The 27843-nt window shown below is 47.9% G+C and overlaps 2 protein-coding genes across 2 annotated transcripts; both read right to left on the bottom strand.

Moving 5' to 3' along the window:
- Positions 1–9249: 9249 nt before the first annotated feature.
- LOC117049191 (nigwaprin-a-like) lies at positions 9250–11019 on the bottom strand. Its single transcript, XM_033153908.1, has 3 exons — positions 10904–11019; positions 10121–10254; positions 9250–9416 (listed from the first exon to the last, which is right to left on the bottom strand). The coding sequence occupies exons 1-3, from the start codon at positions 10980–10982 to the stop codon at positions 9405–9407; spliced, it is 225 nt and encodes a 74-aa protein (XP_033009799.1). The 5' UTR covers positions 10983–11019; the 3' UTR covers positions 9250–9404.
- Positions 11020–17328: 6309 nt separating this feature from the next.
- Positions 17329–27588, bottom strand: LOC117049273 (WAP four-disulfide core domain protein 18-like). Its single transcript, XM_033154012.1, has 5 exons — positions 27575–27588; positions 27278–27378; positions 22404–22538; positions 21108–21242; positions 17329–18015 (listed from the first exon to the last, which is right to left on the bottom strand). The coding sequence occupies exons 1-5, from the start codon at positions 27586–27588 to the stop codon at positions 17999–18001; spliced, it is 402 nt and encodes a 133-aa protein (XP_033009903.1). The 3' UTR covers positions 17329–17998.
- Positions 27589–27843: the final 255 nt, after the last annotated feature.

The raw sequence follows: 27843 nt of genomic DNA, 5'->3' as shown, positions 1-27843 counted from the left end.
TTTTTTTAAAAAAAAAAAAGTGGAAGGTTGCACGACTGCACAAAACGCATGGAGTCAAGGCATGGGGAACCTCACGGCTGTTGGATTGTCACAAGCTCTGGAGGAGATGGCTTGGAAATAAGTACGGCCTTCTCATCCCAATAGGTCACAGTTGACTGTGTACTTGACCACCTCTAGCAATCTGCTGCAAGGACCAAAGGCAGAAGCCCCAGGGCAGCGTGGCCTGGATGAGCCTGAAGCCAAGCAGAGCTGGATTTGACTCAGTGCCTGGATGGCTAGCTGCCTGGGAGAACTTTGGTCGGCATGTTGGAAAAGATGCAACATGTAAGCATGAGAAAATCAAGAGATTCTTGCATTGCACGGGGGGTGGACTAGATGGCCCTTGGGGTGCCTTCCAGCTCCACAGTTCCATGATTCATTGCACTTCTCAACTTGAGGATGGGGCCAGGATCTGGAGGGGAGTGGGCAGGAGGGCAGGTGGACCTGGCTGGCTGGCCGGCCCAGAAGACCTCCCCCTCCAAGTCTCTGTCCGGTCTGGACCCTGTCCAGATTAATGAGATTAGATGTGGACTTGATGTATCCAAAGATTGACTTTCGCCGTGACGTCTGCATTCCTGCTCCGGAGGACAAAAGGCTCCCTTGCCACAGAAAGCCCTGCCCTTGTTTGCTTTCTAGGCTCAGAGCAGCAGGTTTGGGAGGTGCTTGCTGGTTCCCAGGTGAGCAGTTAGGGTCCGGTGGCAAGAAGATGAGCTGGGGGAGGGGCGTGGGTGCAGCGGGAGGGTGGGGGCGGGGAGAGTTTCTCTGCTCTTTCTCAGAGGTCAAGAAACATGGATCCACCCAAGGAAACTAGGAAACCACCTAGCTCAAGATGAACAAAGTAAGAGAACTAAGAGAGGAGAAGGAGCCCATGGATCTCACTGCAAATTTTTATGGTCCCTGGAGTTGTCTTTGAGTTGGTGACTAGTACTAGCCATGATAGAACCACAGAATTGTAGACTTGCAAGGGAACCCCAAGCATCATCTAGGGCTGACCCACACTTACCTTTCCTCTGCTGTTTCCAGGCACAGTCCGTGCTTCAAAGCTCTTTGTCCAAAAACTCTTTTATTTTATTTTTGCTCAAAAACCTGCTCTCTAAAGCTAAATTGCAGCCCACATCAATTCTGGATTGCTCCAGTTCAGCTTTAACAAGTGACTACACCGATTAACAAAGCTTCCACAACAACCCTGCAGGGTAGGGCACTGTAATAGGAGTGCAGGCACTATCACCTCCATCATTAGATGGGGAAGCAACATGCTCAAGGTCATGCAACAAGTTAAAAGAATCATAGAACTGAAGAGTTGGAAGGGTCCCCCGAGGGTCATCTAGTTCAACCCTCTGCAATGCAAGAATCTCAATTAAAATTCCGGTGCTGTAAGGAGCTGATCAAGATCCCTTAGACCCGAGCCATGTGCTCTAGCCACTAGACCACCGTGTCTCTCAGGGCATCAATGGAAGGGCACTCTTGTCCACAGACAATTCTCCCAGAATAAAAGTGCTAGCCTTTAGTGTTCCACGTGCAGCTAATCTTGCAGCAGACTAACACACGTGCTGGAAAACAGGTCCAGTCTCTGGCTCTCAGCACACATTTTGGTGCAGACATAATTTTGGGTTTTGCAGGTTGCCTCTGGGTTTGCTTTTAAACTGGCAGAAATCCTCCTTCTGGCAGTGAAGGAGTCAACATGCTTTTGCCTCTGCAGTGGTTAATGTTTGCAAGGCGCCCCCCTCTAGCTCTGCCCCCCTCCCTGCTCTGGTCCCACCGCATTCCTGAGCCTGTGTGGGTCAGAGAGTGCAAAGCAAGGGATATGGGGCTCCATGGGTCTTCTGGCAATCCAGAAACGCTCTCCCTCTGCCCAATCCTCTCCCCCAGCATCCCACAGGTGAAATGCACACTCACCTGGGATCTGAGGCAGGTGGTGCCAGCTGGCTGAGCACCAGCTGAGTCACAAGTCACAAGCTGCCAGTTACAAACTCACATAGAATCAGGGAATTGTGGAGCTGGAAGGGACCCCAAGGGTCATCCAGTCCAACCCCCTGCTGGGCTGCGTCTCGATTTGTCTGTGTGCATTTACAGCATGCTTCCTTTTATATACATAGAACAAATTTCGAGGGTGGCTGAGAGCCTGAAACCCTTTTTAAAACAGCCAACCAATCCAACAATGACTAGGAGCAGCCCAAATGTGGCAGGCAGGTAAGGATGGAGAAAAGAAGACCGAGAAGGTGATACGATAGCGGTCTCTGAATATCTGAATATCTGAAGGGCTGTCACTTGGAAGATGGAGCAAGCTTGCTTTCCTCCTGCTCTGGAGGGGCGGATTCAAGTTAAAAGAAAGGAGATTCTGACTAAACATCAGGACGAACTTTCTGAAGGTAAGAGCTGTTCCACAGTGCAACAGTCTCCCTCGGGAGGAGGTGGACTCTCCTTCCTTGGAGGTTTTAAAGCAGAAGTTGGATGGGCATCTGTCTTGGATGCTTTAGCAGAGATTCCTGCATGGCAGGGGGTTGGACTAGATGGACCTTGGGGTCCCTTCCAACTCCACGATTCTATAAGGTGCCAGAGGACTCTGCCTTGCCTTCATTCAGCTCCACGTCTCCCTCGTCCAGCCTCTCTGACAGGCACCCAAGAGACCAAGACCCTGCAGCCTTTCGAGAGGAAACGGCAGACCTGCACTCACCTTGGGAAATGGTTTTGGGGAGAGGAGATGCTGCAGCTGATGGAGGATTGGGCCCGAAGAGCTCTAGGTTGAGCGCCAGGAGGAGGAGGAAGACGGTGAGGACCAGCTTCATGGTGCTGCCTGTGGGAAGGGTCATGGAGCCAAGTGGAGCGGAGCCAAGATATAAACCCTCTGGCCTGCTGTGTGGGTGTGGGTGGAATTGGGGGTGGGAGGGGCCGCTTCAAGGTGACCTTGTTGACTAGTCAAGGTCCCCCCCCCTCCATTTGAGGTTGGTTCTCCTTGCCCCAGGCACTGGCAGCCGGCCCCAGACGTGCCTGAGACTTGATGGGTTGCCTGAGCAACTGCCCAGCGGGTGCAGCCATGCGATCGATGCAAAGCCACATCGCCACCTGCCTTGTTCCTCGGACGAGAACGCAGCCAGGAACTTGCTTTATTGGCAAAAACTGAGGAACAAATGATGCATTTCCAGAGGACAATGTCAGAAGGACAGATTTTGCAGAGGTCTGGTGTGATTTCATGACAGATGTCAGTTAGGACGAAGACAGTCTGCCCCCTCGCTCTGCTTATCGGTGGATTTGGTTGATTCAATAATATGTGGTGTTGTCCCTCTTTAAGATTCGGCCCAGTAATGGGTTTTATTTCATTCTGTGTTAAAAATCATACCCAGCCTTCTATTTTTGTTGCACCTGCTCAATGTGGGTCTTCTTTTGCTGCTGCTGCTTCTGTTAGCCCAGTGATGTATTTTCTTTAAGTCACTTTTCTTATTTAAAACTCATTTAAAGAGGGAGACAGAAAAACACAGCCATTGATTTCTAAGCAATTTTTTTTTGGGGGGGGGGGAGCTTGCTTTATTGGAAAAGCTGGCTTACAAACAACACACCTCCACCTGTCAGGGACTCCTTAATGCGATTCCTGCCTTGCAGGGGATGGGACCAGATGACCCTGCAGTTCTATAAGGCAGCCAAACCCACGAAATTGCCATCTATCTATCTATCTATCTATCTATCTATCTATCTATCTATCTATCTATCGGAAGCTGCAGGCAGTAAATGGTGTTGAACCAAGGGCCACTTGGGCATTCCAGGATTCGAACCTGGACCTGCCAGCTTTCAAGCTGGCATTTTAACCACTGGGCTGCGCTGATTCTTGCTGGTGAAAGGAGCAGGTGGAAGGCACCCCCGCGCCCCCAGTTTTGCTTCCACAACAGCAGGACCCACCTTTGCAAGGCTGCATGCCCAGCTAAGCCCAGTACCCCCCTTGCCAAGGCGTGTCTGGTGGCGTTGTGTTGCTGCTGCTGCTGCTGTTGTTACTTTTTAAGAGTTACATAACACATTGTGCTCCAGGCCTGTCCAAGGTCAGAGAGGTCGCCCGGGCAGGGAGACCCCAGGGAGGCGGCTGGGCTGAGAGCATGTGTGTGTTTGAAACATGATGGGGCCGCCTAAGTGTGTCAACAAGGCTGCGTGTCTCGGTGTGTGCGATGCACGAGGGCGTGCCTTTGCAAAGACGGGGATTAAGGAACAAGCAGAGTGTGAAAGGATCCCGAAGGGGGAAAGTAAATGTAACGAATTCCGGAGGAGGAGGAGGAGGAGAAGGAGGGGGAGGGTGTACTCTAAAAGGAAAGGGGGGGGGGAAGAGATTAAAAGATAAAAGGTACATGGTCACCTTGCCAGCCCATCAATCAGCCCGTTTTTATTGCCAGAGTTTCACCTGAGCAAACAATTTAATCATGCGCTTTGACACAAAATACAAGATCACCAGGAACATATCAAAATAGTAACAAGAGGATAATAGTCACAGGATGTAAAACCAAGCGGGCAGGTGGGTATTTGTAGCAGAGTGCTGGACTAATTTATGTATTTATGGCATTTCTATCCCACCTTTTCCTCTGCAAGGAACTCAAGGCAGTGTAGATGCTTCTGCCTCCTTGCTTAGTTAATCCCCACAACAACCCTGTGAGGCAGGATAGGCTGAGATGCAGTGACTGGTCCAAAGGGAGCTTTATGGACGAGCAGGGAATTGAACTCTGGTCTCTCCCAGGTCCTGGAAGGCATTCTAGTTCCTGAACCACTCTGGTTCTAGGGACGAGGGCCAGGGAATCCCATTTTCCAATTGCAAAAACATCAGCAGAGCCTGACTGCTGGATCAGGCCAATGGCCCATCTAGTTTAGCATCCTGCTCTCACAATGACCAGATGCCTCTTTTTGGGAAACCTGCAAGCAGGTTCTGAGTGCAGGACCAACTCCAGCAACTGGGAATCAGAAGCACTGCTGCCTCCAACTTCAGAGGCAGAGCAGAGCCATCCTGGCTAGTAGCCCTTGAGAGCCCTCTCTTCCTCCATGCATTTGTCCAATCCTCTTTTAAGGCCACCCAAGGAGGTGGTCATCACTGCCTCCTGTGGCAGGGAGTTCCATAGTTTATCGTACGTTATGTGGAGAAGTGGCCCTCAGTTCCAAAGTTTTGACCATTTGCTGCAAAAAGAAGCACTTCCTTTTGTGTGTCTTGAAGAAGAAGAAGAAGAGAAGAGTTTGGATTTGATATCCCGCTTTTCACTACCCGAAGGAGTCTCAAAGCGGCTAACATTCTCCTTTCCCTTCCTCCCCCACAACAAACACTCTGTGAGGTGAGTGGGGCTGAGAGACTTCAAAGAAGTGTGACTAGCCCAAGGTCACCCAGCAGCTGCATGTGGAGGAGTGGAGACACGAACCCGGTTCCCCAGATTACGAGTCTGCCGCTCTTAACCACTACACCACACTGGCTTCCCACATGCAGCTTCAATCCTTTCTTACCCAGCCACAAAACTCCTGGCGTGCCCTTAAGCCAATCCCCATTTGTCTGCCTAATCTACCTCAAAGGGTTGTTGTGAGGATCCAAGGATGTGGGCAACCTGCCACCCTCAGGCCCTTGGAAGGATAACATGTGTAAGGGTTGTGTTCAATTAGCGTTTACTTAAGAGTACCTTCCTCCCCATTGAAATGAATGGCCATGGCTTCCTTAGGTCCATTACTCTCAATGGGTCTACAGTACTCTGAGCAATAGTTGGTTGAATACCAGAGAGATAGATAGATAGATAGATAGAGAGAGAGAGAGAGAGAGAGAGAGAGAGTGCAGAATAAGGAAATATGCCTGCCTAGGAAAGAACAGGCGCTTCCACTTCCACTTCCACTTCCACAATAAAACCTAGAGACAACCCCCTCCTGTAGCTGCAGGGTTTGGGCCCAACAACGCCATGGTGGTGGCCTCTCACACTGCAAAGGGAGCACTCTTGTCTTAGGGGTGTGATGTAACTCACAATACGTATTTTGATGCCACCCTCTCCACACCTCCGCCGCTCTGATTCTGCAACTGAGATCTGGATCAAAAGGAAGCAAGCTGTATTTTCTACACATATGAATAACAGCAGGCCAAACCCTCCATCCCACAGCCTTATTGCTCTGGAGGCGGAGCTGGAAACCCGGTGGACTCCAATTGCCACCCTTCGCCTCCTCCCTGGCCATTTTGGCTAGAGCTTATAGGAGACTTTCTTCTTCTTCTTCTTCTTCTTCTTCTTCTTCTTCTTCTTCTTCTTCTTCATCATCATCATCATCGCTGCCACCAGCAGTTTATCTTTTCCACAATTGTGCCCAAATGACTTCCAGCACAACATGTGAACAAACAATCGTGGCAATCCAAAAGGAAACGATTAAAAACAATTAAAAATAATCACCGTGTAAATAAGCAGAGAAAACAAATCCATGCAGCACAATAGAAAGATGACTTTCTTTAACAGCTTAAAACTAAACAGGGGAGAGAATAATATAGAAATAAAATGTCATAATTTGCAAAGCAAGCACATCACTGGTACGGAGGTGACCACCAGGAACAGCACACTCTTTCCACCATTAGGAAAACACCGTTAACAGCATTTTAAAAATGTACTCCATGTTCCCGTATCTTATTAACAGTCTGATCCATTGCATGTTTGCTCTAAAGCAAGTGTTGGTTAATAGGATGTATGTCTACGTTAGTATTCAACGGGTCAGGGGGCCTGGAAAGTGCCCATCAGAGTTGCACATACCAGCACCTGGACTGCAGACTAAGCAGATGCACCGCTCACCTGTCTAAAGATGGAATTACTTCTACATTTGCATCTCTATGTATAAATTAACAAATGCAAATTTGATGCAAATCTATGCCCACCTTTGTGATTTTTTCCCCCGCTTTTTGGCGCGGGTGGTGGTGGTGGATGGACCAAAATTGCTCTTTCTCCAGGAGCCACGAACTGAACAGGTGGCAAGACTGCCAAAAGGTTCTCAGTGCCACAATTCCCAGAGTGGGAAGGTGAATGTAGAAAATAACTACCTATTCCACTGGGGAGTGTCAAACCGAAAGAGGCTGGAGAAGACCCAGAACATCTTTCGTTGCCAAATGTCAGTCCCACCTGGAGTTGCCACCAAACAAATCAACTTGACCTTCACTAATGAGGTGCTAAAATTAGAAATGTTGCAACATCTCTCTGCAGCTGTAGCAAAGTTACCTTTCCAGGAGTGTGGATGGTGTAAATATGAAAACAGCAAAGTATGAGTGATGCTTACATACAACACTGCTGCTGTGTCGGGGGGGGGGGGTCGCAGAGGCTTCTCAAGTTCATGCCCACCCCCTACCCCCGTATTGCACCACAACCTCAACAAACCCAGTGGTGCAGCTGCAATGTGGGGGCAACTTCTTCCTCCTGCATCCGGCACTGCTGGTCTCCATTCTTGTTCCTGATGTAGCTCTAGAGATGTTTCTCCCTGGTTCCCGATGTAGATCTTTACTCACCCCCAAATTCCTAGTGGGGGGCATGCCATTTTGTGGTGGGACTAAGGTGCCAAAATGTCTTGGGCTGGCCCTGCACCTGCCCACAGCATTTCACTTTAGCAGGATTTGGCCCTATACCACCCTATATCTTAACATTGGACAGTAGGGTAATTTGGTTGGGGAAATGCAGTGGGGAGCTAAATGCATATTCATCCTGACAACTACTGGAATGTACTAATTCCTCAAAGTCAACAAGGTTGAAGTGGCTCCAGTCCACTGGCAGAGTACAATTCCCTCTGTGGTTGCAGGGACCTCCAGATTGAACATCCTTATTCTAAAAAGTGCACTTCCATTAGAAATCAGGCATTATGAGAGTCTGAATGGATGCCCATAATCTCCCCTCCCCATCCTGGCAAGGGGGAGACCAGTCAGGTGGCTTGCTGGTGCCATCCCGCTTCCACAGCAGTGCTCACTTTTGTTCATTCACACACCTATGTGCTGGTGGATGGGTCCTTCACACAGATGGAGTTTCCCTCGAGGACTTCCTTCCTAGGCAGCCTCGCCTTTGGGCTCAATCTGGGTCCAGTCTGACTCCACTTTCAAAGTGTCCTGCTCACCTTCCTCTCTGCCAGGCACTTCTGACTCTTTAATAAGCTGAGATGTTTCTCTCTCCATGTTATGGCTGACGTCATAATGCTATTGGGCTGGTTGGCTTAGCTGCAAAGGGGATGGGGGCTGGAAGATGGAAGGTGATGACAGCATCCCTGGCCGGCCAACTTTGGCTGAAAAACCTCCAATGAAGAAGAGTCCACCATATTCCCAGAGAGTCTGTTCTACTGTCAAACAACTCTTACGGTCAGAAATTTCTTCCTAATGTTTAGTTGAAATCCCCTCCCTTTTGACTTCAACCCATTGGTGTGGGTCCTCCCCTCTCCTTTTTCGTGACCCAGGAAGAGGGCTCAGGATGGCTGAGTATATTTGACTTGGTTGGGAATCTGGGCCTCTTTGCTCTGGGGTGGCATGAAGAGGATGCCTTGCTACCCTATGGAAATGGGGTACATCCATGGATGCTGCCTCTGAGGAACAGGATTCCCAGCCTGAAAGGCCAGGCTGCCTGTGTTTAGGAGGACTGCTTCTGCCTTTCTTCCACTTGAGGGTCACACATTGATGCCACTTGGACTCTGTGTTTAACAGGAACCAGCTCTTGGTGGGTGAATAGCCAGAGGAGGAGGCCCCAGGAGTTCTGGTCACCCTCCCTGTCCATCACTGCGGGGGGGGGGAGGGTCCTGCACATGCAGGTGGTGCCATCCCATGTCCTGTTGCTTTCAAAAGAGGAAGGTGGGCACGAAAACAGCAACCCATTCCAGGAGAGAGACTTCAAAGGACCTGGGTCCCAGAGGCAACTCATAAGACACACGAAGCCCTGCTTAGTTAGACAGTCAAATATTCGGGAACTAGGGATGGAAGTCAAGAGAGGGGTGCATCAGTCAACCTACTAGATCCCGTTACACCCAGCCTGCTTTAAATCAATGGCCTTAGTTCTCCTGCTTCTGCCCCCAGTGGACAGGGACCCTTTGCCCTTCATCCAGTGCATTTTCCCTACTAACGCTGCCCCATTGCGAAGCTGCCCTTCCCTGGTTCTATGTGTCATCTGTTGGGTTTCCACAGTCCTCAGCCAGAGGCTCTTCCTCCCTTCCTCCTGCCAAAACCCTTTTGGAAAGATATAAGCAAACAAGACTCAAGGACAAGACACTCTGGTATGCAGGTGCATGGATCATTTTATTGCAGGTGGGGAAGGATGCTGGTTTGGGCCCACTGGGTCAAGAGGGAGCTGGGTCTATCGCTGCCTTCACTCCTTGGGTGCTGGGTTCACATCTCCAAAAGTGTAGAAGTTGCAGGGAATTCTAGTTATGCATCACTCCCATTGCTGTGGAAGTAAGAGAGTGTTCAGGCACCCATGGAAAGGCAGGGCCAAGAACCCTAGAGAGATTGGTGCTCATCACCCTAGCTAAGCAGACAAGAAGGGTTTCCCTTACCTGGAGATGCCCAGATGGAGCCTGGGACCAAGGTGCTCATTGACAGAGCTATGGCGCTATCCCCCTGTTCCCATGTCATGATTATGGACCATCTCTTAGCTGGCAATTCAGAGGCAACAGGCATCGCTCCTCCAGCAAAAAGGCACTTGGGCAATTTGTGCACAACTGCTGTCTTCAGCCCACCTAGTTCCTCTCCTGACTCCATTCAAGGTGCTTACATTAGTGGCTAAAGTCCTAAATGACTTAGGCACCAACTATCTGAGAGAGCTTCTCCACACTTGCAGGCTCTCTTGGGAGCCCCTCCACCCTGACAAAGTATTCTCTGTGGCAGCCCCTAAGTTGGGGGAACTCCCTCCCCACAGAGGTGCATCTGGCGCCCTCATTATGTTGTTTGCATCGCATGCTGAAGATGCACCCTGAACTTTGACACCTGATAGATATCTACATTTTTGGACCCACTCTATTTCCTGAGACTGTAATTTGTTTTAATTGCAGTTTCAAACTGCAACCCACACTGGGAGCCCGTAGTGAAGGCAAAGGTGGGGGGACCCCAATAAATAACAATAAATCGCCCACAAGAGGCTCAGCATCTTACTGGGTTTAGGCAGACCATGGAGCACATTCTTGGACAGCATTTCATGATGCCGTCACAATCATAATCTGTTCTACATTCCTTTATGCAAGGTGGCCTCTCTACTGCAGGAAACATAGGGCATCTTCCAGGCTTCCCTGCAACAAAGAACATCATTATGGGTCAGAGACAACATTTGAAAAGGAGGCACCAAGAGCGTAGAATCTGTTGTGGCTTTGCACATCCCAGCAGCCCAAAATCCCCAGCCTTTATAGGATGAGCACAGCCCAGATGAACAAGCTTTCTCCGGTTTTCCCCTCCTTCCCTCACAGCAGAGGGATGCACATCTGGCTTGAAACTGGACCAGTCTTTGCTGGGGCTGGCTAACTTCTCCCACAGTGGCCACCCACCCCCATCCCTTGACACCAAGTTCTTTCCAGCTATGGACTGTGCACCAGAGACTTCCTTTGGGCACTTGCTTAACTCCTGGGCTGCAACTTTAAGGGCCACCTTGGGGGGGGGTGTTGGGGAGGTGCCCCCATCCCCACCCCCCTCCCCTCCTCATCCTACTTCTCTTCCTCCCTCCCATCCACAAGAACTCTCTGGTTTCCTACAAGAGATGGCAACACATTGAAGGATTCACTGTGGAGCCACCGAAAACATTCCCAGGTACAGCAGTGCCTCTGCTCCTCTGAAGAGTCTGAACTCTACACCTGGAAGGGTTTGGAGGTGTGGGATGAAGGGGGTCCCACATGGAGGCCCACACAAAGCAGCATCAGAAGGATTGGCCCCAATGGGGTCACATACCTCGGGCTGAGGCAGAGGGCATCATGGCACAGAGAGTGAGGAGTCCCACGAGGAAGAAGGCGAGGCCAGCAGACTTCATGGTGAGGCAGAGCAGAGTGCTCTCTAGCCTGTAGCCAGGTGCTTTATAAGGCCACGTCCTCAGGGGAGCCCTGCCCAGATTTAATGGGCTGTAGGAAGATGAGGCCATCATTGCACAAGAAATGATGGGAAACATGTATTGCATAGGTGCAAGGGAAGATCAAAGAGGTTATCTTGCAACATATTCCACATTTCCCCATTCAGAGACACAACAGCACCTGTCCCATTTAGAGGCTTCCCTATGCTTCTGGTTGGCCCCAGTGAGGATGGAATGATGGATGGAGCAACAGCAGGGTCTTTGGTCTGATCCAGCGCAGGGGGCTCCTCTGGCCTCCTCATGCTCTCTTCCAAGTGCAACCAGCAGACCACTTCATTGAGCGGTCTTTCTGGGCCCACCTACCACCTTCTGTCATGTTCAAAGAACCACGGGCTTGCCAAAACAACAACAACACACACAAAAACACCACCAACCCCTTAACCATTTGAGCAGGAAGATGGAAAAAGCATCTGGAATACCATGTAAAGTTCTGACCACTCTCCCTCGATAGGATATCTTTTCTGAAAAGGTTCAGAAAAGGGCAACCAAATCTATGAAAGGGATGGATCCCAAGCCCTACAAAGAAAAGTCGCAACATTTGGGATTTCTTTAGCTTTAAGAAAATACAAGTGAGGTGACAGGATAGACCACAAACTTGACATGAGTCAACAGTGTGATGCAGCAGCTAAAATAGCCAATGCAATTCTGGGCTGCATCAATAGGAGTATAGCGTCTAGATCAAGGGAAGTAATAGTACCACTGTATTCCGCTCTGGTCAGACCTCACCTGGAATACTGTGTCCAGTTCTGGGCACCACAGTTCAAGAAGGATACTGACAAGCTGGAAAGTGTCCAGAGGAGGGCAACCAAAATGGTCAAAGGCCTGGAAACGATGCCTTATGAGGAACGGCTTAGGGAGCTGGGTATGTTTAGCCTGGAGAAGAGAAGGTTAAGGGGTCATATGATAGCCATGTTCAAATATATAAAAGGATGTCATCTAGAGGAGGGTGAAAGGTTGTTTTCTGCTTCTCCAGAGAAGCGGACACGGGGCAATGGATTCAAATTACAAGAAAGAAGATTCCACCTAAACATTAGGAAGATCTTCGTGACAGTGAGAGCTGTTGGACAGTGGAATTTGCTGCCAAGGAGTGTGGTGGAGTCTCCTTCTTTGGAGGTCTTTAAGCAGAGGCTTGACAGCCACCTGTCAGGAATGCTTTGATGGTGTTTCCTGCTTGGCAGGGGGTTGGACTGGATGGCCCTTGGGGTCTCTTCCAACTCTAGGATTGTATGATTCTATATAGGGCAGGCATGTTCAACAGGTAGATCGTGATCTACCGGTAGATCACTGGACACCTGCGGTAAATCACCAGTAGATCATTGGCTCCCTCCAAAGCAGCTGTACAACTGTGACTCCCCTTAAAAAAAGCTTAACATTTTACCTCCTACCTGAAAAAAACTCAACAACTTTGACCTGAACCCCAAAATAGGGGGTAGTTCACTGTAAGTTTTAACTCTGTGAGTAGATCGGAATCTCTTGGGAGTTGGCCACCCCTGATATAGGGGAACGTGAGGTCCTGGAAGCCAAATTTAGGTTGCTGGGTAGGATGCTGAGAGACACGACCTCCAAGGTAGCTTGCTCTGAAATGCTGCCTGTTCCATGTAGGGTCACAAATGCTGACACAGCTTTGGGGTCTCAGTGCATGGAAGAGGCAGTGGTTTCAGGAAATGGGGGGGGGGGGTGGATTTGTGAAGCAATGTCTGCGGAACATTCTGGGGCAAGCACCTGAATCGGGATAAAACCAGGCTGTTGGCGCTTAAACGAAAAAAGGTGGCAGAGCAGGTGGAGCCGAGGAGTCTCTGATTCAGAAGAAATCTCCCCCCGGGATGTAGATGATAAAAACCAATGGAAATTTAAATGGGGGTGGCAGAGAACCAGGCATCGTTAGTGCAAGGGCACAAGAGAGGAATTCAGAGAGGCCAAAGCATCACAGTTCAAAATGCAAGTGCCAAAGGCAGCTGGGGAGAGAGGGGAAGCATACAAGTGTTTCTATGCCAATGCCTTAAACGCAATATTAGGAGCTCAGCTGGAGCGTATGGTGCTGAGTTAAACTCTGGAACTTTGCTTCTGCAGGAGGCATCGAGGGCCACCAATCTGGGTGTCTTTTTTTTTAAAAAAAAAGATTGGACAATTTCATGGGAGGAGAGAGGGCTCTCCATGGCTCCTGGCCAGGATGGCTCAGCCTCCACTGCTGGAGGCAGCAATGCTTTTGAATGCCAGTTTCTGGAAACCACGGCGGGAGAGAAGAGTTGCTCTTGTGCCCAGGTCTTGCTTGCGGGTTCCCCTGTGAGATTAGGATGCTGGGCTAGCAGGGCTCTTCTGAAGCTCTTGTGGAACCTCCAGGCGCTGAGGCAGTCTACCTAGATTCCTGGGATGCTTGGGGCATTTGACCACTGTGAGAAGAGGGTGCTGGACTGGACTACTGGGATAAATCAAGTCGGTAGAGCATGAAATGGGCCATTGGCCTGATCCTGCAGTCTCTTCCGATGTTCTTCTTCGCGTGAGCTGTAATTTTTCATGCGAGCCGCTAGAGGCCGATCTGGTGCCAATTCCTGGGTACATCGGTGGCTGCAGATTGTACGGCCCTTTGAGGCCCGGGGAAGCTGGGAATTGTAGTTTCTCTGCAACAGGCAGGCTGATAGGCGCACGTGCATCTCCGCGGGGCTAGACCTGCGTCTTGGTTCCCTTTGCTTCCCAGGCACCCCTTGTAGAGTTGGAAATCACCCAAAGGTCATCTAGTGCAACGCCCTGCAATCGTCTTGGTTCTCGGCTGGCGGCCGCAGGGCGGGTCCTCCTACGCCCGGGTCCTGCAGCCCTCCGCCGCACCTTTGCCAGGAGAGGTGGAAGCAAGCGGGCAGAGGCGGATCGGTGACTCCCCATCCTCATCCCACGGTCCTTGGAGATGCTGGAGGGGACGGATCCTGCTAGCTGCCGCATGCAAAGCAGGTGCTCACCCCGCTGGGCCTCGATCCTCCTTCCCCCAAGCGCACCGCGGAGAAACCCGCTTCGGGAGGCCAACCCAAATGTGGCAAGCTCGTGACAGTTGCAGAATCGGGATGGTACCCCGGGGCGAGTCGTGTGTATGTGCTTGCCCGCGAGAGAAGCCCCAAAGGCGTGCAGTCTACTCTACAACATTCCCCGACTGCAAGCTGCCCGGGGCGGGGATGCGTCAGTGGCAGCTTCGTCTTCTGCAAACTGCTCCGCTCCCCAATTTCATTCCGTAGGTACCAACTCCCTGGATGCCCGAGCACCCGCAAAATTCCCCATGAAGGGGCCAGGCATCCCCACATATTTCGGTGCCGGGGCCATGCACTCTGCATGTCACCCACGGCCGGGCACCCGCGGTTGCGTTCCCAAGCTGGCACCTGGCCAGTCCCCTATATTCGGTGCGCAGGAGGCGCAAAGGCACTAGATCGGTCCGCGGACAGTTGCGCCTTCTGACCACGAGGGGGCATCCACTCCGCTGCTGGTTTATGTTCGGTGGTGTGTGAAAACAAGGAATTCTGGGAGTTGTAGTTTCTATGTGGAGGGAGAGAGAGAGAGAAAGCGACGGATTGTTTCCACGTGGCGGGGCTGGAGGGTGGAATTGGGGAGCTGCAGTTTGGATGGAGCCTGGAGGTGCCTTGAAGATGACGAGAACAGAAGCAGATGTGTTGTAAGCCAAAAATGGCTTTATCTTCTGAGTTTGCACCAATAAAACTCAGAGACGAGGAGTTGGGAGTCCATTGTTGTTTATTGCTAGGCAACAGGTTACAGTTGAATTGTTAAGCAAAACTGCAACCCACCCACCGTGGGGCAGGGGTATTTATAACATTTCAAATAAAGGATTTCATTTTTCATCAATCATGTACATCATTACCTCATTTCATGTTTAATGCACATGCGCAATAAGCATTGCTAACTAATTCTCACCGTGATCTGTTACGTATTCTTAGTATGCATGTTGGGAACCTGTGTCACGCGTAGCCATTTGCACCATGTGTCAACTTGTGTTCTAGTTTATGAGCTGTGTCTTTGTGATTCACATACTGTATTATGTATCTGTACTTCTGCCCTAATGGCAACAGGTTACCATAACTTCTCTATTAGAAGCACACTCAAGGATTTATAGGGGTTCACATTATCCCATTCATTATGGCCCTGTGGGCCACCACCACAGAAGCACTGGGGATACTTTGCGTTTTGGAAAGATATTACCTGCGTCTCCAAGGTGTCTTCCCAGGGGCGGGCACAGGAGGCAGAAGAGGAGGGCTGTTTGGGCTGTATCCTGCCCACTCCTTTCTCTGCCCTGATCTGGAGTTCTGAAGGTTTCCGGTGGACTAGCTTAGAATCCATGGCATTGTAGAGTTGGAAGGGACCACGAGGGTCATCTGGTCCAAACCCCCTGCAATGCAGGAATCCTTTTGCCCAACATGGGGCTTGAACCCACGACCCCGAAATTAAGAGTCTCATGCTTGACCAACTGCAGCAAATAAAAAAAAATTCCTGGAAGTAATTTTTTTATTTTGTTTCGACTACGGCAGACCAACACGGTTACCTACCTGTAACTGCAGCAAATAGGATCTTGTTGTTCTTGTTGTCGTTCAGTCGTTCAGTCGCATCCGACTCTTCGTGACCCCATGGACCAGAGCACGCCAGGCACGCCTATCCTCCACTGCCTCCCGCAGTTTGGCCAAACTCAGGCTAGTCGCTTTGAGAACACTGTCCAACAATCTCATTCTCTGTCGTCCCCTTCTCCTTGTGCCCTCCATCTTTCCCAACACCAGGGTCTTTTCTAGGGAGCAGGCGCATAGGGAGCCACTTTGCCGCCTGGGGCGGCAAAGCGGGGGCAGCCCCCTGGAGGCAGGGTGCCGCTCGCTGCGCAGTCCACCCAAGATGGCGGGCGCGAGTGGCTGGCACCCCTTCGGACCGTGTGGCAACGGTGCAAAAAGTTTTAAGGCTGCCGTATGGTCCGAAGGGGTGCTGGCCGCTCGCGCCCACCATCTTGGGTTTGTGTGACCAGCACCCCTTCCGACTGTGCGGCAACGGTGGTGCGGCAAGTTTTAAGGCTGCCGCTGCCACCCCTTGCGTAGTCAATGAAGCAGAAGTAGATGTTTTTCCTCGAACTCTCTAGCTTTCTCCATAATCCAGCGCATGTTTGCAATTTGGTCTCTGGTTCCTCTGCCCCTTTGAAATCCAGCTTGCACTTCTGGGAGTTCTCGGTCCACATACTGCTTAAGCCTGCCATTTAGAATTTTAAGCATAACCTTGCTAGCGTGTGAAATGAGTGCAATTGTGCGGTAGTTGGAGCATTCTTTGGCACTGCCCTTCTTTGGGATTGGGATGTAGACTGATCTTCTCCAATCCTCTGGCCACTGCTGAGTTTTCCAAACTTGCTGGCATATTGAGTGTAGCACCTTAACAGCGTCATCCTTTAAAAATTTAAATAATTCAGCTGGAATATCATCACTTCCACTGGCCTTGTTATTAGCAGTGCTTTCAAAGGCCCATTTGACTTCACTCTCCAGGATGTCTGGCTCAAGGTCAGCAACCACATTACCTGGGGTGTACGAGACCTCCATATCTTTCTGGTATAAATAAATAGGATCTTAGACTTGTCTTATCCAACCCTCTGCAATGCAAGACGCATAGCTAAATACAACTCAATTCCAAGTTGCACCTAAAATACATTCAGATTTGTTAATCTTTTCCCTCTCGCTTCATTTTTCACAATTTCTTGGCAATGTGTGATATATGTGCCTGCGACTCTGGTTAACTCAGGTTGAAACTGAAGAAAGAGGCTGTATTTCATCAGCTGTGAAGATGCCACAAGCCTCTCTGAGCTCATTCCTGGCCTCTCCTCCCCTGTGACCTGCCCACCTACTTATGCTTGAAATGATAAATGCATAGTCATAGGCTCATAGAACTGTAGCGTTGGAAGGGACCCCAAGGATCATCTAGTCCAACCCCCTGCAATGCAACCTGCCACTGGGGTCGGCATATTTGCAGGTGGGGTAATAAAATGGCATTTTCTATTTGTTGATGTGGAGCTGCCCTGACACTTTAAAATAGAAAAGGTAGGTTGAGAAGCAGAAGATCCAGCTGAACGGGGTCAAAGCTTCCTTTGGGCTCCAACCGAAACATCCCCCCTTGTTTCCAAGGGAGGCCAGGCCTGGGAAATATTACTACTTGTTGTGGGTGGTATTGATGCAATAGTTGCAATCAAAGTTTGCCCTGTCTCATGGATATACCCAAAATCACATGAGTCAGTGAGTGGAGAAGGAGTCCTGTTGTATTTTATTTCTGTACAGAAAGGACCAGCAGGGCTTTCGTTGTCCCAAATCAACTGGCCGCCGGATCCAGCGTTCCAAACAGTTTTATACATTTGGCACAGGTTCCACACATTCTATTAAGATTAAATTTCCTATCCAATCAAAGTACTCAGTTCCTATTACCCCATTTCCTTATAAGGCACTTAACCCCGTGATTGCTCTGAAGTTCCTACAGTGGGAAGCATGCGTACTAGATACGTGTTTAGACAAAGGAGCTTCCTCCTCGTGGTCTGCTAGAGTTTCATTGGCAGGATTAGATTTCACCTCCGGTTACCGACCACATTCCCTGAGTATGCTCAGTAAGTCGAAACCTTATATGGTACAATTACAGTATTTATAATTCTACTTCGCAAGTGTAAATAGTTGTGGGGAGAGTTCTGGTTGCTTGTTCCATGCGCATTTACTAAAGAAAGCAAGAGTCTTCCCCTGTAAGAGAGTTGTGTGAGTCTCGCAGCAGCTGTTGTCAAGGTGCATATGTTCCAGAAGCATTGAAGAAGCAGCGATTCCAGGTGGTTGGTGGGAGAACTGCCTGGGCTCATGAGGTGGGAGCCCACCTTTGGCGAGGAGTGAAGCTGTGTCCTTCAGCCGGACTCCTCTAAGCCCTGCTGCCCTTTAGGCCTCATCGAAACCTGGGAAGAGAAGAAGGGAACAGTTAGAGGGAGGTGAAGGAGTCCTGCCCTGGGTGAGCCGCTCCATTTGCAGAGTCTGGTTTGCTGGGGGTGCTAGGCATTGAACCTGAGACCTTCTGCATGCCAGTCAGCCATCCTGGCCACCACTGAGCAATGCCTGTTCAACCCCCGGCCTTTGGACGAGGGACCAAATGAAAGGCATGCTTGTAAAAAAAAAAAGGAAACAAAATAGAAAATTCTTTCCAGTAGCACCTTAGAGACCAACTGAGTTTGTTCTTGGTATGAGCTTTCGTGTGCATGCACAAACTCAGTTGGTCTCTAAGGTGCTACTGGAAAGAATTTCCTATTTTGTTTCTGTCACGGAGCAAAGCGGGGCTGGGAACAGCAGCGCAGAGGAAAGAGGGAGAGAAAGTTGGAAAACAGTCAGGCTGGGGGAGGAGACGGCATATAGAGACAAAGGGCCGGTTATCTCAACAGATACATCATCGTCAAGCAGCCCCCCCGAGCCGGGGTCGCCGGAGGAAAGAGAAAGCACTCAATTCAGAAATAGACAGGGGGAGGAGAGTCGGAGGGTAAGAAAGAGACATAAACGTCACTTCAGATTGAACCGGAAATTCCTGTGCTGGAAAGTGCGCGAAGACAGCAGTTAGGATTTTTGTAGCAATGGAGTGCAGACGTGATTTATAGCTCTGTAATTAGCAAGGACAATAAAATGCTTTTGAAAACCGAGAACCGAGCCGGCTGTTATCTCACAGCAACATCCAACGGCAAGGGTTGCCGTGACAGTTTCCTATTTTGTTTCGACTATGGCAGACCAACACGGCTACCCACCTGTAACTGGAACTATGGAAGGCACCACATTGAGCCGCATGAAATGGAAGTCCATCAATGGTATCTGAAGAAGTGTGCATGCACACGAAAGCTCATACCAAGAACAAACTCAGTTGGTCTCTAAGGTGCTACTGGAAAGAATTTCCTATTTTGTTTCCTATTTTGTTTCGACTATGGCAGACCAACACGGCTACCCACCTGTAACTGTAAAAAAAAAATGTAAATGAAGGGACAGTCAGGAACTAGAGAAAGATCTGGTAGAACAGAAAGATCTGTTCGAACAACTTCCTGACAGTGAGAGCTGTTTGACTCCTTGCTGCCAAGGAGTGTGGTGGAGTCTCCTTCTTTGGAGGTCTTTAAGTGGAGGCTTGACAGCCATCTGTCAGGAATGCTTTGATGGTGTTTCCTGCTTGGCAGGGGGTTGGACTGGATGGCCCTTGGGGTCTCTTCCAACTTTATGATTCTATCTGAGGAATGGGCTCAGGCAGGGCCAGTTTCCAGTAGAATGAAGCAATGGTTTATGCAAAGCTGTGGGCAATTGGGCAAGATCTAGGGTAACCTTGGAGGAAGCCGGTTACATCTATTCAGGCCAGAAGCTTCTCTGCCTGATGGATCCACCCCTTCTTTCATGAATACAAGAGGAATATTTAGAAACAAGGCTGTTTCCTCACCATCGGGCACTGTTAAGAAAGAAAAAAGATGGTTGCTTTTCCTGCTCATTTATCCACTGCACCAAGGGCTCTAGCAGAACACGGGAACACCAGAAGAGCTGCTGGGGCAGGCCAGCACCCTGTTCTCAGTTGCCTGTGGGAAATCATCAAGCAGGATCCAAGCTCAAGAGTCAGCTCTCCTCTCCCGTGTTATCCTGCAAGTGGTATTTAGAAACACCACGCCCTCTGACTGTGGAGCCAGAGCATAGTCATCCTGGCTAGGAGCCATCAACAGACTTCTCCTTCATGAATTTTTCTAATCCTCTTTTAAAACCATCCAAGTTGGTGGCCGTCACTGCCTCCTGAAATTAGGTGCACTTGCATCTCGTTGGGAGAAGAGAGGGACATAGCAATGGTCAGGAGACGGCCAGAACTCAGTTACAGACTGTAACCGTGTGCCAAGGAAGAACTCAGGAGTGGAGTTTTAATGGTGGAGTTTGTTTATGTTCTCTGGGACTGATTTGTAGCCGCAGCCTGTATGCGAGTGATGAACAGCGGAAGTTGGAATGTGATCTTGCAAACACTGCAAAGACCGGTGAAAGGCTTTTGGGATATGATATATAATGAAATTAAGAAAATGTTGAAATATACATTTGTTAAAAAACCAGAAGCTTTTCTATTGGGAATTACCGGTACAGACATTAAAAAGCAAGGTGTTAAATTTTCCCAATATGCTGTAACCGCAGCGAGAATCTTAATTGCACAAAAATGGAAACAGGAAGAAACACCAACAAAGGAAGAATGGAGAGTGAAACTAATGGAGTATGTGGAACTGGATAAGATGACAGGAAGAATCTGAGAACAGCGGGACCAGAAGTTCATCAAAGATTGGACTAAATTTGCAGATTATTTGAAGGACAATTACACTGAATTGAATACGTTGGTACGACTGCAAGAAGCTTTGTAGATTAAAGAAGGAAGGTCATTGTAATATGAAATTTTAGTGCTAAGTTTAAGCGTGATAATTTTAAGCAATGGTTAATTTGTGAACTATAGAGATTAGTGAGGAATGTTAGGATATCATAAGGAGGGTTTGAAGGAAGTTGTGGCCTTAAAAAGTCAAAATGATAAGAGTTGAAAAGATAATGTGATGGATTTTATTATTGTATTGTTATAAAACCAATAAAAATGATACGGCAAAAAAACTGCAAAGACTGAACAAAGGAAGATGATAATCAACTCTCCCAGCACACCAGGTCCGTGACAACGAGAAGATTATGAAGGACTACACGCGTGAAATGGATTTTATATTCATAAGCGATAACAGAGGTGCTGCCCGAGAGGTGGAAATAATGGCTGGCTGCAAGAATGGACAACTAGTAAAGGATGAAATGGATATTCAAGAAGAGATGATGTATCAACAGGAGGAAGAGATGGACATATGTTTGCAACAGTAGCGGGAAACCTGATTTTTTAAAAGAAATTGTATTAAATCAAAGTAATTTGGACTGATTTGTAATGATTTGGAATAAAAATGTAGTATCTGTAAAAAAAGGAGAGGGCCAGACTCTATAGTCGTGTGCTTGAACTGCTGCATCCACCTGGCCTTACCTGCCGGGGCGCACACCTTGCTGCATCCCATGGGGCAGCATTTGTCAGTCCCTTTGCAGTGGTTGTCCTCGCAGCATTCTAGTTTGCATGGCAGCCCAGGAGGGATTTTGAACTTGGGGCACTCGCCGGGTTTTACTGTGGGGAAAACACACACACAAAAAGAGAGACCGTTAAACCGTGGAACTCGCATTGTTACGATTTCCCCCTGTCCTCTTGAACTTATAAGCCACCCAGGGGCCAAAGGCTAGGTGATGGGCGACACAACAGGTGTACTGCAGAACGGACTCTCCCCAGGTGGAGGCGTCCAGTGGTCTGGGTCTGGAGTGTGGGCGCCTTTCCCAGGTTGGGATTTAGGAGAGTCACCCACCTCGGGAATAAAGGCTATAATGGCAGATTTTCAAATTCTGTGTCTGTGTGATAGGATCCTGGAAGAGGATGTGAAGTTCCTCTGGATTCCATGGCAGGGGATGCCTTCATCATCTCTCCCTCCCACAATGAGCCAAGACCAAGGACCCTTCTGATCCACAATGGGTTTCTGGGGGGGTTGACTGTATCCTCCCCAGGCTCCTCATAGCATTATTTGGGAAGCAGATGGTGGTCTGCGGTGTGTCCTCCTTCAGCTTTCCCAACTGCGTTGGCTTCGAGAGGGTCAGGGAAGTCACACTTCTGTTCCTTTATTCTGATGCTGGTGTTGGGGTCAGTACCGTAACCCCACAGACTCTGGCACAGAATCGTCCATGTGACGGGCCTTCAGCTATTTGAAGGGCTGTCTCACTTGAACAATTGTTTGACGTGTGCATTTGTTTTGTGCCTTCTTTAGATACAACTGACCTTTCGATACGATTGTAATGATTGTAGCATTTGTTAATTGCCATTGTTAACTACTGTGAGCTTATCTGAGCTCAGCATTGTTGCTGGAATAGAAGGGGAATAGAAATACCACTGGTAAATCACATGGTGATTAAAAAAGATCATTGGGGGGGGGGTTCTCGGAGATGAGGGCTACACTTGTCCCTCTGAGTATTTCTCAGGAGCGTTTGAAAGCCTTTGTGCCCGAAGCACATTGAAGTCCTGGGGGATTTATAAAGCTAAGAATCTTAACAGCTGCGGAATGGCTGGATTCTAACCTCTCAGTTCTTGCTGAGCTCCTCAGTAAAGAGCTCACAGTCACAGGCTAGGGGTCCCAGATCTTTCCCATACACCCCACCTCCCTCGGATATAGGGGGCATCCTACTGAAGGCGAGACTGTTGCACCCCAAGACCCCAGTCTGCTTCTGAGGGGAAAGGACTTCTTACCGTTTAGCGGAGTTTGGCAAGTGTGGCCACAGTTGTTGCTGCAGCACTTCTGGTCCCCATCACATGATTCATCTCCAGAACAATCCTCCACACATGTTCCACCACCTTTTGGTGGGGGGCAGTATCCTGGCTTCCCTGGAACAGAACAACCACGTGACTACCTGGCAGTGGGATGGGGGTCTTTTAAGTCCACCCACTCTGGGCTCCAGTGTCCCTTATAGATTTGTACAGTTGGAAGAGGGTAATCTAATCCAAGCCTCAACTCAATAATTCCTGGCAGATGGTCATCCAATCTCTGCCTAAAGGCCTCCAAGGAAGGAGAGTCCACCGCCTCACGAGGGAGACCACCCCACTCTCAAACAGCTCCTATCATCAGAAAGTTCTTCCTGATGTTGAGTCATCATCTTCTTTCTTATAATTGTAATCCATTGGTTCGGGTCCTACTCTCCGGAGCAGCAGAAAACAAGCTTGCTCCATCTTCCTGTCATGTCATGTCACCTGCTCTTAGTCCTAGACTTAGTCTTCTCTTCTCTAGGCAAAATATACCCAACTCCCTCAACTGTTCCTCACAAGTCTTGGTTCCCAGACCCCTGATGACCTCTGTTGCCCTCGCCTGCACACCTTCCAGCTTGTTAATATCCTTCTTAAACTGTGGCACCCAGGACTGGACATGGTACTGCACGTGTGGTTATAGAATCATAGAATTGCAGGTGGTCATCTAGTCCAACCCGCTGCAGTGCAGGAATCTTTTGCCCAAGGTGGGGCTTGAACCCAAGACCCTGAGGTTAAGAGTCTCATGCTCTACTTATTTATGTGTGCTACTACCACAGCCTGTGTTTTTTTAGCGCAAAAATAAGCAAGGTCCCAACCAAAGAAGAATGGCAACTTAAACTGATGGAATACGCGCAGTCTGTAGACTTATAGAATAAGAGAACAAGAAGAATGCATGTTTAAAGAAGACTGGAAAATGTTTATTGAATATATGGGAGGAAATTGTGTACACTTGAAAACGTTGGCAGCGTTCAGATAAATTCAACAGTGTAAATAAGTTTTGATGGATGTAACAATGGATTCCTGAATGGTTTAGTTCATGTAAAATATGCAGGGATGGATGATATGCAAAATGAACCACGGAAGGAGATGAAGGGAAGTCATTGATTCAAGGTTGTTTAAATGAATATTTTGAAGTGTAATTTAGAAAATATTATTATTATTATTATTATTATTATTATTATTATTATTATTATTATAAAAAGAGAGTCTCATGCTCTACCAACTGACCTATTCCCACGACAGAATAGAATAATATTCGGTTACGAAAAGAGAAACAGATAAAAGGAATTAGGGTGGGAGAGAAAGAATATAAATTACGCGCCTTTGCAGATGATTTGATGCTATCCCTACAGGAACCGGAAAGCAGTGTCCCCAAAGCCTTGGAATTAATCGAACAATTTGGACGTGTAGCTGGCTTCAAATTAAATAAACAGAAAACCAAAGTTTTAAGTAAAAATATGAGTGCAGAACAGATACAAAGACTACAAGATGGCACAGGTCTCAATTTTGTTAAATCTGTAAAATATCTAGGTATCAATCTCACAGCAAAAAAATTGAACCTGTACAAGGACAATTATGAAAAACTGTGGACAGAGATAAAGAAAGATCTGGAGATATGGACGAGATTGAAATTGTCGTTAATGGGAAGAATAGCAGCGATTAAAATGAACGTCCTACCAAGGATGCTGTTTTTATTCCAAGCCATACCAATTTTGGACAAATTGGATTGTTTCAAGATATGGCAAAGGGACCTATCGAAGTTTATATGGCAGGGCAAAAAGCCTAGAATCAAGTTCAAGATTTTGACAGACTCTAAAGAGAGAGGAGGCTTTGCCCTGCCGGACTTAAAGATTTATTTTGAAGCAGCGGCCTTTTGCTGGTTGAAAGATTGGTTTAAACTGGAGAATGTGGATGTGTTGGACTTGGAAGGATATGATAATATGTTTGGTTGGCACGCATACCTTTGGTACGACAAGGTTAAAATCCACAAAACTTTTAAGAACCATATAATTAGGAAAGCTTTGTATCAGGTTTGGATAAGATATAAAGACTTACTGGAGAGAAAGACTCCTAGATGGATCTCACCAGTCGAGGCCAAGGCCTATAAGAGACCGAATATGTCTGCAAGTTGGTTAAGATATATGGACATATTGCAGCGAGAAGGAGACTCATTTAAGCTGAAAAGCTATGATCAAGTAAAAAGTCAAGTCCCCGACTGGCTGCAATATCACCAGGTTCATGAAACATTTAAATTAGACAAGAAAATTGGTTTCCAAGTGGAAAAATCAAAACTGGAAACAGAACTGATCGAATCGAACTCTAAAAACCTTTCCAAGATGTATAATTTGTTGCTAGAGTGGCATACGAAAGATGAACTGGTTAAATCGACAATGATAGATTGGGCGAAAGATGTGGGACATAATATTATGATGGATGACTGGGAGAGATTGTGGCAGAAAGGTATCAATTTTACTGCTTGTAATAGTTTAAGAGAAAATATAATGAAAATGATGTATAGATGGTATCTGACACCAGTCAAGATAGCTAAGATGAATTCGAAAATGTCGGATGTGTGTTGGAAATGTAAGTCTTCGAAAGGTACCTTTTTTCATATGTGATGGTCGTGTCCAGGGGTAAAGGCTTTCTGGGATAAGATTTATAATGAGCTTAAAAAGGTAATGAAAATTACCTTTAGTAAGAAACCAGAGGCATTTCTCTTGAGCATGACCAATGAAGAGATACCCAGTCAGGACAGAGTATTTTTTATGTATGCCACGACAGCGGCTAGAATTCTACTGGCAAGAACTTGGAAAGGTGAAGAGATCCCAACAGTGGAAGAATGGCAGATGAAGTTAATGGATTACATGGAACTCGCAGAACTGACCGCTAGAATCCGAGACCAGAGGGAGGAGAAGGTGTCGCAGGACTGGAAAAAATTTAAGGACTATTTAGTTAAATCTGAAAAATTGAATATTTGAGCAGAATTAAGCAAAAGATTGGCTTTAGCAGGCTAATGTTAGATAAAATTGCATAGAAGAAACTTTTTGTGAATGATTTAATTGTTAAAGAATATTTTAAGATATTGTGTTTAAGTTATGATTTATATTGGATTAAGTATACTTAAGAGTATTAAGAAATACAGTAAATGTTAAGGGAAGAAGATATAAAGTTACCTATAACGTATATATGATTTTGAAGGCAGTGGAGGGAACAGGGGAAGTCCCCTAGCAGAGAAGCTAGAAACAAGAAAAATACAAAGATAGGTGTTTGTTAAGGTTTGTATGTTTTTCTTTATGCTTGTTGATATTGTTATTGTTTTTATTGTGTTTATATATTGTGTTTTTATTGTGTTTATGTTTATGTTTATGTTGTGTTTTTTTCTTTGTTTTATTGGAAAATAATAAAAAATCTTAAAAAAAAAAACAGAATAGAATAATGCTGTTACCTCTCCCTTGATTGGGACACTAGACTTCTGTTGGTGCAGACTAGAATAGCGTTAGCTTTCTTTGCTGCCGCACCACACTGTTGATTCATGTTAAACTTGTGTTCCACTAGATCCTTTGCACATGTGCTGCTAGTAACCCAGGTGTCCCCCCCCCCATCCTATATTTGTGCATCTGGTTCTTCCTGCCTAAGTGCAGAACCTGACATTTGTCCCTACTGAAATTCATTCGGCTCAGGACCACACTACCTCAAGGACCGCCTCTCCGCATATCAACCTACCTGGAGCCTGAGATCATCTGGGGCCCTCCTATGTGTGCCTCCTCCTCGAGAGGTCCGGAGGGTGGCAACACGAGAATGGGGCCTTCTCTGCAGTTGCTCCCCATCTAAGGAATGCTCTCCCTGGGGAAGTTCACCTGGTGCCTTCATTATGCACCTTTAGGCGCAGGCAAAAATGAACCAGGCCCTTGCCTGACTTGATCTACATCCTATACCCTTTTTAAAACGCTGACTCTTTTTTTGGGGGGGGGGGTTTATTGGGTTGTTGTTTTTGTTTTGATTTTGTGTATTTGATATTTTGTGTGAACCACCCGGAGACCTTCGGGTATAGGGCGGTATAGAAATGAAACAAATAAACAAATAAAAATAAATAAACAAACAAACTCCCCACACTCCCCATACAGCAAACTGTCCCTTTGTGCTCACAGCAACATCTGAAGAGGAAGACAGACAGGCTGGCTCCCTGGGTGCACAAAGGCTGGCAGGAGTCCAACACCCCCCAAGCAAGAGCTCCTCTGAGGTTCTCCATAAAGGCACAAGATATTCCTGTGGAAAACCTGAGGATCTCATTGAAACAAAAGATGCCTGTCCAGGCTGCTGGGGGAGGTCAGTATTCCTTCCAGGAGCACAGGCAGACCATCCCAGAAAGTTTTGCAAAGCATTTCAGGGACTGACTAATACTGAGGTCTTGGGTGCAACTGGCAGTTTGGTTAAAGGGGGAAGTTTGGAGCCTCAGCTATGTCTGTTTCTTCTGTGCCCTCTTCTAGGGGTTGTTTCTGTGCGAGGGATGAAACCCAAGGCAACCCTACTTGGGAGTATCCCATTAAACTCAGTGTGATTTCTGAGCAAGCACACAAAGGGCTGGGCTGGGCAGGTGGGGGATGCAGCTGTCTTTTAGCAGCACACCAAGACCACAGAATTCCAGAACTGGAACCCCCAAGGGTCATCTAGTCCAACCCCCTGCAACACAGATATCCCAGCTAAAGAATCCATGACAGGTGGCCATCCATTACTACGTATAAACCTTGAGTGAAAGAGAGTCCACCACTTTCCAAGGGAGCCTCTGCCTTTGAGGGCCCCTTCCTGGCGGTGCTACTTACCTTCTGGCGGGCAGTATGGCCTCAGAGACCCTGCCCATGTCAGCTCAGCACAAAGGGTGACGAGCCCCGCAAGGACCACGAGGGCAGACTTCATGGTGCAGCTGGAAGAGAGGTGAGAGTGCCAAGCACACAGCCCCTCGGGGATATATAAGCCCTCCTTGAAGAAGGGGTTGGCTTTGGAACCAAATTAGCAGGTGATGCAACGATGAGATGGCAGTTTGGGTGACCTTTTCACAACAACAAAAAAATGGGTTTTGGCAGGAAATGAAGACATTGCCTCCGGAGATTGGTTCATACCTGTTTGGGGCCATTGTTGGCAACCTTTTCCAGTCAAAACTGGAGCCCTCCTGGTTCTGCTGGCTTCTGGCAGGAGTCAACCCTGGGACATGGGGAAACTCCACAGCCCTGACCCGGCTTGGCAGAAGGCGGAGGGGAGCATTGCTGGTGATTCTCAATGGGAAGTTCTTTGTCCCCTGAGTAAAAATAAAAATAAATGGCAAAAATGTTACCGCTAGCAAAAGTGGAGCTGAGAGCATGAAAATATTATTAAAATCGACCCAAGTCTC

This window comes from Lacerta agilis, chromosome 6 (genome assembly GCF_009819535.1).
Source record: "Lacerta agilis isolate rLacAgi1 chromosome 6, rLacAgi1.pri, whole genome shotgun sequence".
In the NCBI taxonomy this organism is placed as follows: domain Eukaryota; kingdom Metazoa; phylum Chordata; class Lepidosauria; order Squamata; family Lacertidae; genus Lacerta; species Lacerta agilis.
Note: the sequence above shows the minus strand (reverse complement) of the source record. Positions and strands in the feature narration are given on the sequence as shown.

Excerpts from the sequence above, each read along its gene's own strand:
- LOC117049191 (XM_033153908.1), bottom strand. The coding sequence starts at position 10,982 with ATGAAGTCTGCTGGCCTCGCCTTCTTCCTCGTGGGACTCCTCACTCTC. Across the intron at positions 10,255-10,903 it reads GCCCTCTGCCTCAGCCCGAG|GGAAGCCTGGAAGATGCCCT; the intron begins GTATGTGACCCC and ends TCTTTGTTGCAG.
- LOC117049273 (XM_033154012.1), bottom strand. Across the intron at positions 22,539-27,277 it reads GCCATACTGCCCGCCAGAAG|GGAAGCCAGGATACTGCCCC; the intron begins GTAAGTAGCACC and ends GTTCTGTTCCAG. Across the intron at positions 21,243-22,403 it reads TTGCCAAACTCCGCTAAACG|TAAAACCCGGCGAGTGCCCC; the intron begins GTAAGAAGTCCT and ends TTTTCCCCACAG.